Source organism: Rhinolophus sinicus, linkage group LG02, assembly GCF_036562045.2.
Source record: "Rhinolophus sinicus isolate RSC01 linkage group LG02, ASM3656204v1, whole genome shotgun sequence".
Lineage (NCBI taxonomy): Eukaryota > Metazoa > Chordata > Mammalia > Chiroptera > Rhinolophidae > Rhinolophus > Rhinolophus sinicus.
In genome coordinates, this window is record NC_133752.1 from 54,894,503 (window position 1) to 54,908,486 (window position 13,984).

The 13,984-nt window shown below is 38.5% G+C and overlaps 1 protein-coding gene across 1 annotated transcript in view; it reads left to right on the forward strand.

The window, feature by feature from the left end:
- The window catches only part of SCARB2 (scavenger receptor class B member 2), a 56,263-nt gene that overhangs the window by 28,736 nt on the left and 13,543 nt on the right, over positions 1-13,984 (forward strand). The window contains exons 3-7 of the mRNA XM_019720445.2: positions 2,975-3,122; positions 4,370-4,558; positions 7,127-7,218; positions 10,117-10,236; positions 13,504-13,673. Of these exons, the coding sequence (XP_019576004.2) occupies positions 2,975-3,122; positions 4,370-4,558; positions 7,127-7,218; positions 10,117-10,236; positions 13,504-13,673 (719 nt within the window). The remainder of the gene's footprint in view (positions 1-2,974; positions 3,123-4,369; positions 4,559-7,126; positions 7,219-10,116; positions 10,237-13,503; positions 13,674-13,984) is intronic.

Consider the following 13,984-nt stretch of genomic DNA (forward strand, 5'->3'; position numbering starts at 1 on the left):
GTAAGCCATAATGAAAACATTTTAAAAGTCATCTCCAGAGTCAGTACACGTAAATAAACATAAATGATGTAGGCTCTAGGCTTGGAATTATTCAGGCCTCTAGGTTCATGACCTAGGGCTCAGTGAAAAAACAGAAAAAGGCCTTAGCAAGGTCATGGATTTTCGTCATTAGTCAGAAAAGTTGGCGCAGTTGATCCCTGGGCTTCTGGACCTACGTTGAATCATAGCTCTTTGCTTCCTGGCCCAGGTTTCTCTGAGTGCAAACTGGTGTTCACTCTGGAATCACTTTTTCTACTTCTGCTTCCTGAGTGGTCAGCGAGGTCAACTTGGGGTCCTGGGCCCTGATTATAAATAGATTCACCTAGAGAAGTCTTTCCCTCCTCACCTTGGCTGCAAGAAGGCTCTGGGACCAGAAGTCACGGGGAAGGAATGACCCTCTGCAGGCACCAGTCCAGGTGGAAGAAGGGATTTGCCTTTGAAAATTACTCTTCTCCTCTAGTTTCTACGAAATTCTTTTGCATTAACTTCTGTGTATTGTCAAGGAAAACCTTGAATGTGAAGTCAGGGAATGGATTCTAAACGTTGTTCTGCCACCTCCTGGTTAGTCCTGGGCTCGTTACTTTATCTGAATCTCCATTTTCTCATCTCTTAAAAGACTGGGTTATGATTTCTATATGAGGGATCTTTGGTTGCAAGCGAGAGAAACCTCTGGACAATGTAAATAAAAAGAATTTGAAGACTATAAAGTGGGTTACCGAGTCCAAGGAGCCGCTGGGAAGAAAGAAGCAGGGCCCAGAGCAGCTTTAAAGGCCCCAGTCTCAGGAGCAGAAGGAGCCTCGCATCTTGTGCGTCCCCTGGAGGAAGCCATGTGTCTACCATGTTTTCCATCTTGAGGCTCTGTGCTGAGGAGTCAGAGACCCTAGGAAAGGGATTAGGTGAGCTCTGCTCCCACAGCACTGCCAGGTGCAGGAGAGGAAAAGAAATCAGGGCTCTGATCAAAAGAAAGGGGAGTAAATGTCTAACAACCAAAAGTCCACTGCAAATGCCCCCTAACTGCACATGGCACAAGTGTTTTAACACGACCACACTATCAGATTTTGTACATTTTCCTGTGAACTGGAAGGGCATGTAATTTTTTTCTCTCTCATAATTATTTAGATTTCGCATTTCCTAGAGGCATTCATTAGTTTCATTCTATAAGCACCTATTAAGAGAGGCCACAGATCCAGTGGAAAGTGTACTGTATGTGAATTGGAAGACTTGGTCTCAAATTCTGATTCTTCTAATGCCCATCTGTGTCCTGTGTCCCCATTTGTAAAAGTGGGACAAAAATACTGGCTCTGTCTGTGCCACACTCAGGCTTGTTGGAAGGATTAGATGAAATCTAATGGACAGTGTGGTTACACCCTTTGAAGAGCTATGCAAGTGTCAGATATTTATATCATTGTGTATAGGTTGGTGCTTCATGCTAGAGAAGAACAAAGACTCATCTTTTCAAACAATCTGTATGTATGTATTTGCTTATCTATTTTTATTTTAAAATCTGGAAAAGATTTCATAGGTATACAAGTTTCTTAAGCTTGTTTGCAGTCTACCTGAGGCTTCAAGACAATTCCTTCACAATCTAAATGGTGCCACTAAGCAGTTTGTAATGGAGTACCAAAGACATGGTACAGAACAGCAAGCTCCACAGGTCTTCAGGGGGGAGGAAACCCCATGTGTGGCTATGGACAGGAAAAACCTCTGGAGGAGGTGGTCGGTAGCCCAGTTGCCTAATGCCTTCCTGCCTGTGTCTGAATGATAAACTCTTTGATTAGCTCCATCCAATTGAAATATAATGTGACTCACATAAGTAATTTAAGATTTTTCTAGTAGCCACATTAAAAAAAAGTAAAAAGAAACAGTTGCAGTTAGTTTTAATAATACATTTTTATTTTATCCATGGTATCTAAAACAGTTTCATTTCAACATGTAATCAACATTAAAAAGTTAGGAGATATTTTACTTTTACTTTTGTTTTTTGGTACTGTTTTTGAAATCTGGCATGTATTTTATGCTTTTAATACATCTCAATTCCAATTAGCCACAGTTCAAGGGCTCAGTAAACACGTGGCTACCAAGTGAGACAGCACAGCCCTAGATGGAACAGGGAGAAGGTAAGCAGCAGAGGGAGAGAAGGAATAGACATTGGAATTTAGTGAACATCTGCTGTGGACCAGACAGGGCCAGGACGAGTGTGTGGTTTTTAATGAACAATGTATCAGTCCTGTTCTTATTTAAAATTTTTATGTTTTGTTGTTCATCGTGATTTTTTTTTTTGCAGTAATTTTGGCTTTTAAAATTGCATTACAATATTTTATATCTCGATTACTGAGTCTTTTGTCTCCTCTGACATTTTGTGCCCAAGGTGAGTGCCTCATTTCCCCACCCTAGTCCCAGGCCTGCCACGGGGCACTCTACAGACTCTCCTGATACCTCACTTGGGGCCACTAACCTGAAGCAAAATGAACTGTATACCAAACACAGGAGTGAACGCCTCTCATTTACTAAGCATTTTGTTAAATGAATTTGCTGAATTCAAGTTAGAAATAAAAAGTCACTGGTAAACAAATTGAAATTCAAACTGAACCTATGAGCTAAAAAATTTGAAAATATTTCAGAACCAAACCATAACCCAGAGTTCATTGGCTTTGATTCCCTGGTCAAAATGACCTTTGACCATTGCATTTTCCAAATTGTTGGGGGAAAGAATGAAAATGACAGTTTTTTGAGAAGACTTTATCCTAGGCCTCAATTCCTTCCACATTATAACTTTAATCTCTAGTTTGTAAGGGATCACTGTCTACAGTCTCTTCTTTATAATGGTTATATTGGGAATGTTACTTTGAAAATAACTTTGAGGTTGAAAGAAAGGGAAAATATTGTTTTTTAAAGTAGTGACTATTTTCAAACAAAATCCTCTTCTTTCTTTTAGGGAAATCAGAAACAAAGGAGATATTCAATTTGGAGATAATGGAACAACAATATCTGCTGTTAGCAACAAGGCCTACGTTTTTGTACGAAACCAATCTGTTGGAGACCCTAAAATTGACTTAATTAGAACATTAAATATTCCTGCAGTGGTAAGTAAGCACTTTAAGTATTAATACTATTATTGTGAATTTTAGCAGAAAGGAAAAAGCTAACTTAAGGCTCTTATGGCTTAACATTTAGGAACTATTAAGCTATGTTAAAGAATATACATATATAAAAAGAAAAAAAATATTTTTTCCCTTTCTTTAAAGTTCATCTTAGACACTTTTTGTTTTTCAAACTTTTATTTACTTTCAGTGTGTTTTTCCAGGACCGATCAGCTCCAAGTCAAGTAGTTGTTTCAATCTAGTTGTGCAGGGCGCAGCTCACACTGGCCCATGTGGGGATCAAACCGGCAACTTTGTTGTTAAGAGCACCCCGCTCTAACCAACTGAGCTAACCTAACCGGCAACCCCGACACTTTTTATTTTAAAGTCTTTCAAACAAAGTCTTTTCAAATGGTGACAAAATGCAAACTTTAGGATTTCTTTCCCCCAACTTCTTGCCGTGTGTTCAGGATCAGCACATGTGCAAATAAATATGTCTCTAGGATTTTGGGGGCGTAGCTAATAATTTTAAAAATATTTATTTGCCCCTTGTTTTGGTTCAGAAACTCCAGCAATCGAATTTTCATACCACTTCTTAGTTTAGATTTATATCTTGGATTTTTGCATTCTCAAAATATGTATTGACTGTTTTTCCCCATTCCAAATAATAGAGCCTGGTCTGTTGATTACAGCCTAGAGTGATTTCACTGGGCTCTGTTTATAATGACAATATTCCATTTAATAATAACACATTTGACAACCAGAAAACTTTACTATTCACCTACCCCAAACCTTTCTGAGGCTCCCACTCTCGTAGTGACCACTGTATATGCAGCGGGACACTCATGGTGGATCCAGGACTTAGAATTACATCCAGATCTGGCCCTGCCCGGCTGCCTAGTGGTGTAAGGTTTATTGGGCCCAGCCTCTGGCCCCGATCAAGAGGAAGATAGCGCCGCCTTGTGGCCAAAGATGCCAACGTACTCACAAGAGCTTTTCCCTTTCTTCCAACATTGAGATAAAAGGCTGCGTGGGGATGCTAAGCTCACACTTACAAAATGTAATACTGAGAAATGACAGTAACTGAAGAGTCTTATTCTTGCACATGCAGCCTGAGAGGAGCTCGCTGGTTGATTTTTTCAGCTACTGAATCTCAACATTTACATTTAAGTTTCCAGCCCCCTTTGCTGAAGGCTCAGTAGGAGAGTGGGGTGGGGATGCTGCTATCTGAATTTGCCTGTGCTTCTCAGACCGCCATGGAATGGACCCATCAACGCTTCCTCCGGGAGATCATCGAAGCCCTGTTAAAGACCTATCAGCAGAAGGTCTTTGTGACGCACACGGTGGACCATTTGCTCTGGGGCTACAAAGATGAGATCTTGTCCCTCATCCACACTTTCAAACCTGAGATCTCACCCTATTTTGGCTTGTACTATGGGGTAAGTGAATTTTTTCTTTGCAGAGCCTCTTTGTTCAGCTGAGGGGACCAAGCCAGATTTCATCTTCACTTTGGGTCTCTTCTAGGAGAAGACCAAAGTTGCCTGGAATTCTAGATGTCTTGTAGAATATGTGAAATATAAGAGAGTGTTTTAGTAGAGGAAGAAAAGAACTTCTCCCACAATTGCAACGTGCTACCAGCACTGACCGTGAATGAGGGAAGCTATGAAAATACATAAGGTGTGGCTGTGCCATTGATCTGTGCAACCTTTCCAAGTATCATGAATTTCAGTGTTCAATTCCAAGTCTCATTTTGATGATTTGGGGACTAAACCCATGGATCAGCCTGACAGAGACAAATAAGAAAATAAATAGGGACATGATAGTCTGTTAGAGATGGCGCTACTTGTTAGATTTTCAAACATGTCATCTGTGAAAGATGCTGGATCATCGGAAACTTTATGTCTCCCTCATCCATGAGTCCTTATGCTTATAAGTGGAATTTTATGTCATTACTTGCAGATTTTACTTGCTTTGGTTCGTAACCAAAAATATCAGCATTCAAGTAATTATGATTTAAAGCATATGTTATTGCTGCCTATTTCAAATGAATTAAAATTAAAAGCAATATAAATACTACATTACACCTTCAGAAAAAAACTTGAGTAAAATGGCTGGCTGGGAGGTTGATAAATGACAAGCTTAAACTCGAGAAGAAAGTGTTAGATTGAAGGTGAGATCTGGGATTGTGATGAATTTCCTCATCTTTAAATTTGTAGTTATTCTCTGGCTCTAATGATACAAGAATCTCACCCTCATCATGTAATCTCTTAGCATTTTAGTTCCTCTATGGCAAGTAGTGATAATACAGCCCCTGTGCTTTCAAGGCTATGCAAAACTTAGAAATTGTTCAAGCAAAATAGGAAACAAGTTTTGGCATCTGTGTAAGAGGTAGAGATGAAAGGAGTAGGGTTCTGCCAACTCTAAATCCTTCACTCTGGATTAGCAGATAGATAGATGTTCCCTAGAAGGTTCTGTCTTGTAGGAGCCCAGCTTCCACAGGAGCCAAGGAAGCACTGAGTTTTTATTAAGCTGTGACTAAACCTTTCTTCTAGAATAATTCAGGAGAACATCCTATAGAAATACAAAGTTTTCCTCAAGGCCCCTTTGGTCCCACTGGCTTCTGTCCATCTGTCAAGTAGATCCTACTCCTAATACCTCAGTATTTATCAGATAATTTTCTATTTGTTTATTTATTTTTCAAGTACAGTTGACATTCAACTTTTCTATAAGCTTTATATATGCTTCTTTATTTCCTTAGTTATAGGAGTTCTGTTCAGCTAGTCTTCCAGTGGTTCCCAAAGGTGGTTGTTCTATAATTTAGTTGTAATTGTGATGTGGTTGTGGGGGGAGGTGAGCACAGCATTTGCCTACTTTGCCATCTTGACTGGACATTCCAGATAATTTTCCTTGTATAGTGAGCTTTTTGTTTTTACTTTGTCATACTTACAAATAATATCCTGATATATCTTTTTAAAATGTAACCCACATTTACAGATTGATTAAGAAATTGGCATTTTTGCTTTCCCGTGGCAAGGATGTATTGTTTTATTGTAACTATTTTTCCTTTCTGTGCCCTTGCCCTTTGCATTTCCTTGCAAGCACCACTGTATCTCCACAAAGGCCCGATTAGTGAAAAGCCCTGTACCATCACTCAATTAGATTTGTACCTTCAGTTCATTTCCCACATCCAGGAAAAAAGCATGAGACTTAGAATCAGAGGGCCTAGATTTCCATTCTGATATCTTCATTTAATAACCATGGAGCTGTTCTGAACCTCAATTTTATCATTTGTAACTAGAGACAAAGTACTCACACTTCAAAGGTAGTTTTGAAAAGGCTGAGTGAGAAGCCTGTAAAAGTGTTTCGCAAACTATAAACTGCAACACACATTATACTTTTTCCCCTCCATGACTTGCTTAAAAAATGACACTGAATTAATACGAATGACTGGCATATGTTTCCATTTTGGAATAAAAAAAAACTGTCTATAGTGTTGTTGATTGAAAAAAGAATGTTTCTGGTTAAGTTTTTCATCTGCTCTGGCCAAATACTAACTCTTTAGCCAGTAGCACAAATGTTCACACTTGAGCCGTCATTCATTCAGTGACTGGGATACATCTCTATCTATCTATCTTTAGGGAGATTTATGTTAAGGAGTTGGAATATGCCCTTGTGGGGGCTGGCAAGTGGCAAGTCTGAAATCCGTAGGATAGGCTGGCAGGCAGGAAACTCAGGCAGGATTTCTATGTTGCAGTCTTGAGAATTCTTTTTTCCTCCAGGAAACATCAGGTTTTGTTTTTAAACCCTTCGACTGATTGTATTTGTCTACCCCCATTATCGATGGTAATCTTTTTTACTTACAGTCGACTGATTGTAAATGTTAATCACATCTATAAAGTACAGTAGACTAGTGTTTAACCAAACAACCAGCCACCATTGCCCAGCCAAGTTGACACATAAAATTAAGCATCACCTTACTTTAAATGATCATATTCACTTATTTTCAGAAAAATGGGACTAATGATGGAGACTATGTTTTTCTAACTGGAGAAGACAATTACCTTAACTTTTCAAAGATTGTAGAATGGAATGGAAAAACGTAAGTCTAATGATTTATCAATGTCATTATTTTTTCAATTTTCATTTAAATTAAATGTCCACTTACACATTATTTCAAAAAAATTTTAGCACTATCATTTTCTGGATGTGAAATCTATAAATATGTAAAATATCCTTGTAATTATTATTTTATAAGTCAAGATTGGGGTCATGCACTTTCCAAGTTGAATATTAATTATTCATAGATTTGTCTGAATTATAAGCCAGTGAAAAGTTTCACTCTTTCACTTAGTCATTGCATGATGTGTAGCTGCAACACAAATACTTTTCACACCACTATTTCTTTTTTTGAGGGGAGCGAAGAGATTCTTTTTAATTTAATTTGGTCAGTGTGGATGGTTCATGTGTTTTTCTCTAAAGATGATATACATTTGAGTTCAGTATTATAGTATTTCAAAAATATTTTTTATTTAAATATTTATAACGTAAACGAACTACTTCCAAAAAGGAGCAGAGGCAGCTTGTGATAAAGCTACATATAAAACGAGATAATTTTTTAAAGTTAGAGAAATTAGAAACCTTTGAGAGAAAAGGAGGCTCAGTTTTCAGGAACTGAAGCAAGAGGAGTTCTTTTCTTGAACATTAAATTTACTTCTAAGATTCCCGGAAATAACAGGCCAAAAACTGGTGTGGCGTACATTACAGGGAGCTCTCTGTATTGTCCTCACGACTTTTCTGTAAATCTCAGACTATTTTTAAATTAAAAGTTTGTGTAAATTTTATGTTATCACTCATATTCATAAATACCTATTTGTGTACACACACACACACACACCCCTGAAAGAACATATAAGAAACTGGCAACAGTGTGACGTCTGGACAAGGGAACTGGATGACTGGGGTACTAGACTGGCAGGTAAATTTACTTGTAAACAGGGCATAGCTGGATTTTGTTTTAAACCCAATCCGTTATTTTCTTTCCACTCTTTTAATAGGAGAGTTTAACCCTTTTATTATACATGTTATAATTACTGATACATTTATGATATAATGATACATTATTTAATATATTTGGACTTATTATTTTCTGGTTTATGTCTATTCTATCCTTAAAGTTTTGTCATTTATATTTAACAATATTTTCTTAACAAAATCTAAAGCTATCTATTGTCTCTCTTCTCCTTCTAAACAGGACAATAACTTTACTCATTTCTTAACACAGACACAGAGCTTCTGGGTTATTCTTGTCTACAACTTGTCTACAACCTTTTTAGGAAGCCAAATATAAATAAAAAGTTCATTTTTAATGGTAAATATGTAATTAAGTACCAACATATTTTATTATTTCTTTTTTTTCCCTCTCACATCTTCCCCTTGGGTTTAATCTTCTTTGCTGAAGATTATCCATTTATATAGTGGCTCTCAACCAGAGGCAGTTTTGTGCCCCCAGGAGGCATTTATTGATGTCTGGACACATTTTTGGTTCTCGCAGCTGTGGGTGGGGGGTGCTGCAACTGGCATCTACTGGGTAGAGACCGGGCATACATCCTACAGTGTACCAGGCAGTCCCTCCACAAAGAATGATCAGGCTCGAAACGTTAATAGGTTGAGAAACCCTGCATCAGCAGTCCTTTCAGTAGGGATTCTGTGGGTGGTAAACTTTCTTAGACTTTGCATATTTTAAAATGTCTATATTTCACTCTCAGTTTTGAATGACTTTAGTTAGGTATAGAATTCTAGGTTGACAGTTCAAAAAGATGACGACTATTACTCTGTTGACTTTTGATGTCTTAGCTTTTTCCTTGGTTTTTTGCAGTTTTGCTACAACATATCCACATTTGAATTTATTTGTATTTATCCTGTTTGGCCCTTGGGACATACTTTAAATCCAAAGCCTCATATCTTTCTTAAATTTTGAAAAACTTCCAGAAATTGTCTCTTAACTTATTGCTTTTCTGTTGTTTGCTCTATTCTTACCCCCAACTAAGAAAAAACGATTGAACATTTATTGGACCCTCTCTATTTTCTGTATCTTAAGCCTTTCATTTTTTATTTTTCTGGGCTTATATTTATATAAATGCCTTAGAATCAATGGTCTCTCCAGTTATGTACAGTTAAAAGTTTTGTATATATTGAGTTTTTCTCCCAGATACTACTTTTAGTCCCATGATTTTTATTTTTTATTTTTTGGATCTTTCTACCCTTGTTTCTTTCCTTTTAATAATTTGTCATTCATTTCTAAGGATGTTATTCTTTCCTTTATCTCTTTGAGGATACTAAATAGCATATTTATTTACATTATTAGCCAAGTTGTTCAATTATTTTAATTTCTCCTAAAATGAATTCATCTTCTCATTGTTGATTTTGTTGCCTGTCTTTCAGTGTAAGTTTCTTTTTTTAAAAAAATGTTGATTTATAGAATTATTTTAGTTGGGAAGCCCACTGGCTAAACTATACTTTTAGTGATTGTGAAGTCAGCTCAATATTAAGCTTTCTTGACACCTACGAGAAGACCCCCATTAATTTCGCAACAAGGAACTGTTCTGAGGAGAGACAGAGTTAATGCTCTGTCATGAACACTAAAGAGATGAACATACCTATCCAGAGCTTGTCTACCAGTGGGCTGGCTTTGAATAAGGCTACTGTTAATGCCAAATTTGATCACTGTTTCAAGTAAATGGATAGTTCTAAACTTCTATGGAGGATATTCTTTTTCAAGGAAGGAAAGAGGGATTTTTGGCTATTGCCTGTATCAAAATGGATTCAGGGGTAAGGGACCTATTTTCCCCCATCTTGATCCAATCCCTAACTAATGTCACCCTTGAGATTTGATGGGTAGCCAGCTCCCAGGGGAGTCTTAAAAAGTCCTGACCATTTGGAAAAAAATCTGAAGTCACATTTGATCCTCTTGACTCTTGCTCGTGCTTTTCAATTACAGGTCACTTGACTGGTGGACAACAGACAGGTGCAATATGATTAATGGAACAGACGGAGATACTTTTCACCCGTTAATAACCAAAGATGAAGTACTTTATGTCTTTCCATCTGATTTTTGCAGGTAAGAACTTTAAAAACAAGTACTTTGATTGCCAGGCCACTAAAAGTGTGAGGAATATATGGAGCTACGCGTATTAGGCATGCATATGCATGTTTAATCAATGGTAAATGCTGATGGCATATTGAGAGACAATGTAGAGTAGTGGTTCACAGCACGGACCACAGAACCTGACTGCATTGGTTTGAATACTGGCTCTCCCACTTATGGCTGTGTGACCTTGAGAAAGTTATTTAACCACTCTGTGCCTTACGTTCCTCATTTGTAAAATAAGGATAAAAATAGTTGCCTACCATGGGAATTGTTAAAAGGGCAAATGAGTTACTGTTAGTAAAATACTTAGCCCAGGGCCTGTCACACTAAATAATATTAAGTGTTGGCTCTTAGATACTATAAAATTCTCTGTCAAGCACTAAATTTTTCTTGGTCTTTTTCCAGTGAATAGGTAATCTCTATATAGAAGATAAATAAATCGTACTGTTGTTCATAGTTCAGAGTTTATAGGTATTTGCTTAACTATAACCTTGCCTTTGATCATATCTATTCTCACTTGCCCTGTAATCTCTCCCTCTCTCCTGTCTACTCTTTCTCTACAAACGAACATGATATACTCTTTGTGGGAAGAAGGCAGCATGCTCTACACCCTGTTTCCCATCTCGCCATCATCCACTGTGCCTTCTCTCACTCAGCACCCTTGAACTGCTTGAATGACTGGCTGACTCATGAAGCCTCCACTTCCCCTCTCACTCACTCCTGTAAGGCTTTTTATGAAACTTCTCAAAATCAGAAATGGCTCAGTCTCATTTGATACTGTTGATTCGATATTCTCAAGAATTGCTATTCTTCTGGTGTTTCATATCTCACATAATTGCTCTACCTACCCAGTCAGCCCTGCCAGAAACACTGGTGACACTGTAAATCTTCCTCCCCTTTTGCATGTAATCAGGCACCAAATCCTATCGATTCCTCCTCAGAAATAACTCTTGCATTCACTTATCCCTCCCTGACCCCACTATCTGTGCCATGGTTTAGACCCTTTCCATCTTGCATACAGAATAGCACAGACACCTTCTAGCTGGCTGCTCCATTCAAAAAATATTTGTGAAAGGACTGAAGGAAGAGAAAATGCATTTGAGTGCAATTGAGTGAGACAAGGGAACTTAGAAGGACAGTAGGAGGTTTTTTTGTTTTGTTTTGTTTTCTAAAAATTTGGCACAGAGGAAACACATTCCTATCTGGTACAACCACTTTGAAGAACCTTTTAGAATGTTTAGTAAAACCAAAGACGTGCAAACTCCGTAATTCTGCACTTCTGTCCTATGTAGATTCCCCGACCTGAAGAACTCTTGTGGATACATGCAAGGAAACATAGAAATGTTCATTGCTACACTGTTTGTAGTAGTGAAAAACTGGAAGCAATCTAAGTGCTTATAAAAAGGAGGACATAAATAAATTCTGGTGTATTCATAAGATGGAACATCATATAGGATTTAAAGTATAAGAACCAGAGCTATGTACATTAATGTAAAAATGTCTTTAAAATATAATGTTGAATGAAGAAGCAAGTTACAGAAAGAGAATGTGGTATGCTATTTATTAACATTTAAAAATAGCACACAGTGCCACATATTGTTTATGAATATGCATATATGTAAAAGAAAAAAAAAAAACCTGCTTGGGAAATATAAACCCCAAATTCAGGATCGTGGTTCCTTCTGGGACGCAGAGAGGGACCAGAATCGGGAGTGTTATACAGAGAGCTTCAGTTGTATCTATAATATATTTTTTTGTTTATCTGAGTGTATGTGTTACAAAAGGTATTTATTATATTTTCTCTATTTTTCTGTTTGCCTGAAATAGTTTGTTTAAAAAAATGCTGCAGTGGTGGGATGTGCATTGCCAGGCAATCCCGTGTTATTCACAGTCCTGTGAGACGTATCCCCCCTCTGGTTCAAAGACGAAAAAATGAGGCGCAGAAAACAATTTCTCTCGGCCTTTACATGAAGGGCTTAAGGATTAGTTAAAACAACGCACCTGTGTATGTGAAAGTGCTCTGTCGGTTACAGGTCCCCACCCCCCACTACCTGAAAGCAGAGCGTTCCCATGACACCTTTCGTAAGCCGATTTGCCATAAAGCGAAGAAGCAATTACTACCACTAATTTATATGGAAAAAATTTTGAGTATTGCCAGACACAAAAAAGAACCTACCAAATCATACCAAATACACTTAATTACGTCCAGTTTTCTACATGAAGTCTAACAGCTTACGAGCTCTCAGGCTTTTCTGATACCTTAGGACACATCTAGCTAATAGATCGAGTGAAAGCACAGATACTCACAGACGTAGTTCAAAGCTCTGGGCTTGAGGCTGAGATGCTGGGAGGAGTTCCCGGGGAAGGAGCTTGGCGGGGCCACTTTCCTTGCTTGGGGTGCGCACTGCCTCTAAATGGCTGGCTGCAAAACAAATGCTGAATATTATTTTCACTTTTTGCCTTCTTTCATAATAGCGAAAATCCTCTTTGGATTTCTTTTCGGTTATAAAAAAACAGGTGCTAATGTAGGTTTTTTGTAAAAGCAAGGTGGTGTAATGTGAGCTTTTGAAAAGCGGGGGATACCTGTACTCAAGGGCTACGCAAACATGGGTGGTTAGTATTTTATGCGATCACTGTTTGAAACTCCCTAATGACTGAAAGCAGAATTATGTTGACCATTGAAATAAATGACTGGGGAAAAATATGGAAACTATTTTTATTTGGGGAAAATGGGTATCACGGTATATGGTATTCTAACCAAATATCTGTCTAACAGGGCACTTTTCCAGGCCTTGGGAATCTCCAGGCCAAGCCCTTCACCACCTCTTCTGCTTCGGCTTTGCGTCTGCTTTACCCTTGCCTCCTTTTCTTTGCTTCTGCCTCATCCATGCTGACACGTGTCCCTGCTGGTCTAAACCACTCTTAATTTCTTTCAAGCTCAGTCTCCATTCTATATGTCACCCGGATGTTCTACCACACATTATGGTTTTTTCTTGGCATTGTTTGGATATTATCATACTTGCTACCTCTTAAACATCTTTCATTACAGTTCATCTTCTACTGTACTACGTATTAAATGGGCTGAGCTCCTTTCCAACTTTCTTCTGCATCTTCATTGTCCACTTACCCCCTAAGCTTTTAGCCCTGTTGTACCTGAGAACTGTTGCTAACTTCCTGATCAGGCCAGGTGGTGCTGCCGGGAGCCCACACTGACTTTTTGTTCTAACTTCCTAACAGGTCAGTATATATAACTTTCAGTGACTTTGAGAGCGTAGAGGGACTGCCTGCCTTTCGGTATACGGTGCCTGAAGAAATATTAGCCAATACCTCAGACAATGCCGGCTTCTGTATACCTGCAGGAAACTGCCTGGGCTCAGGAGTTCTGAATGTCAGCGTCTGCAAGAATGGTAAGCGACGATAGGATTAGGAGTGTTTGGAATGCAGGATTGGTGTTCTTCAACAGTGTTGTCAGCCCAACAGAAAAACGGTTCTGACCTTTCAACACCATGTTTTATAACATGGCTATTGTCACGCAGGGTGTCATGCGGGGTCTCTGCTCCCACTCCCTACATAAGAACGCAGGTCATGATGAGGCCATAAAGGAACACCCACGGAGCCATAGTTTGGGGAGTCATATCACTCTATTCTCGCTGGCGGCTGGGTTAGAGACACAGGAAGCAGGAGCCACACTGTTTGCAACCCTCCTCCGCTTGCTAGC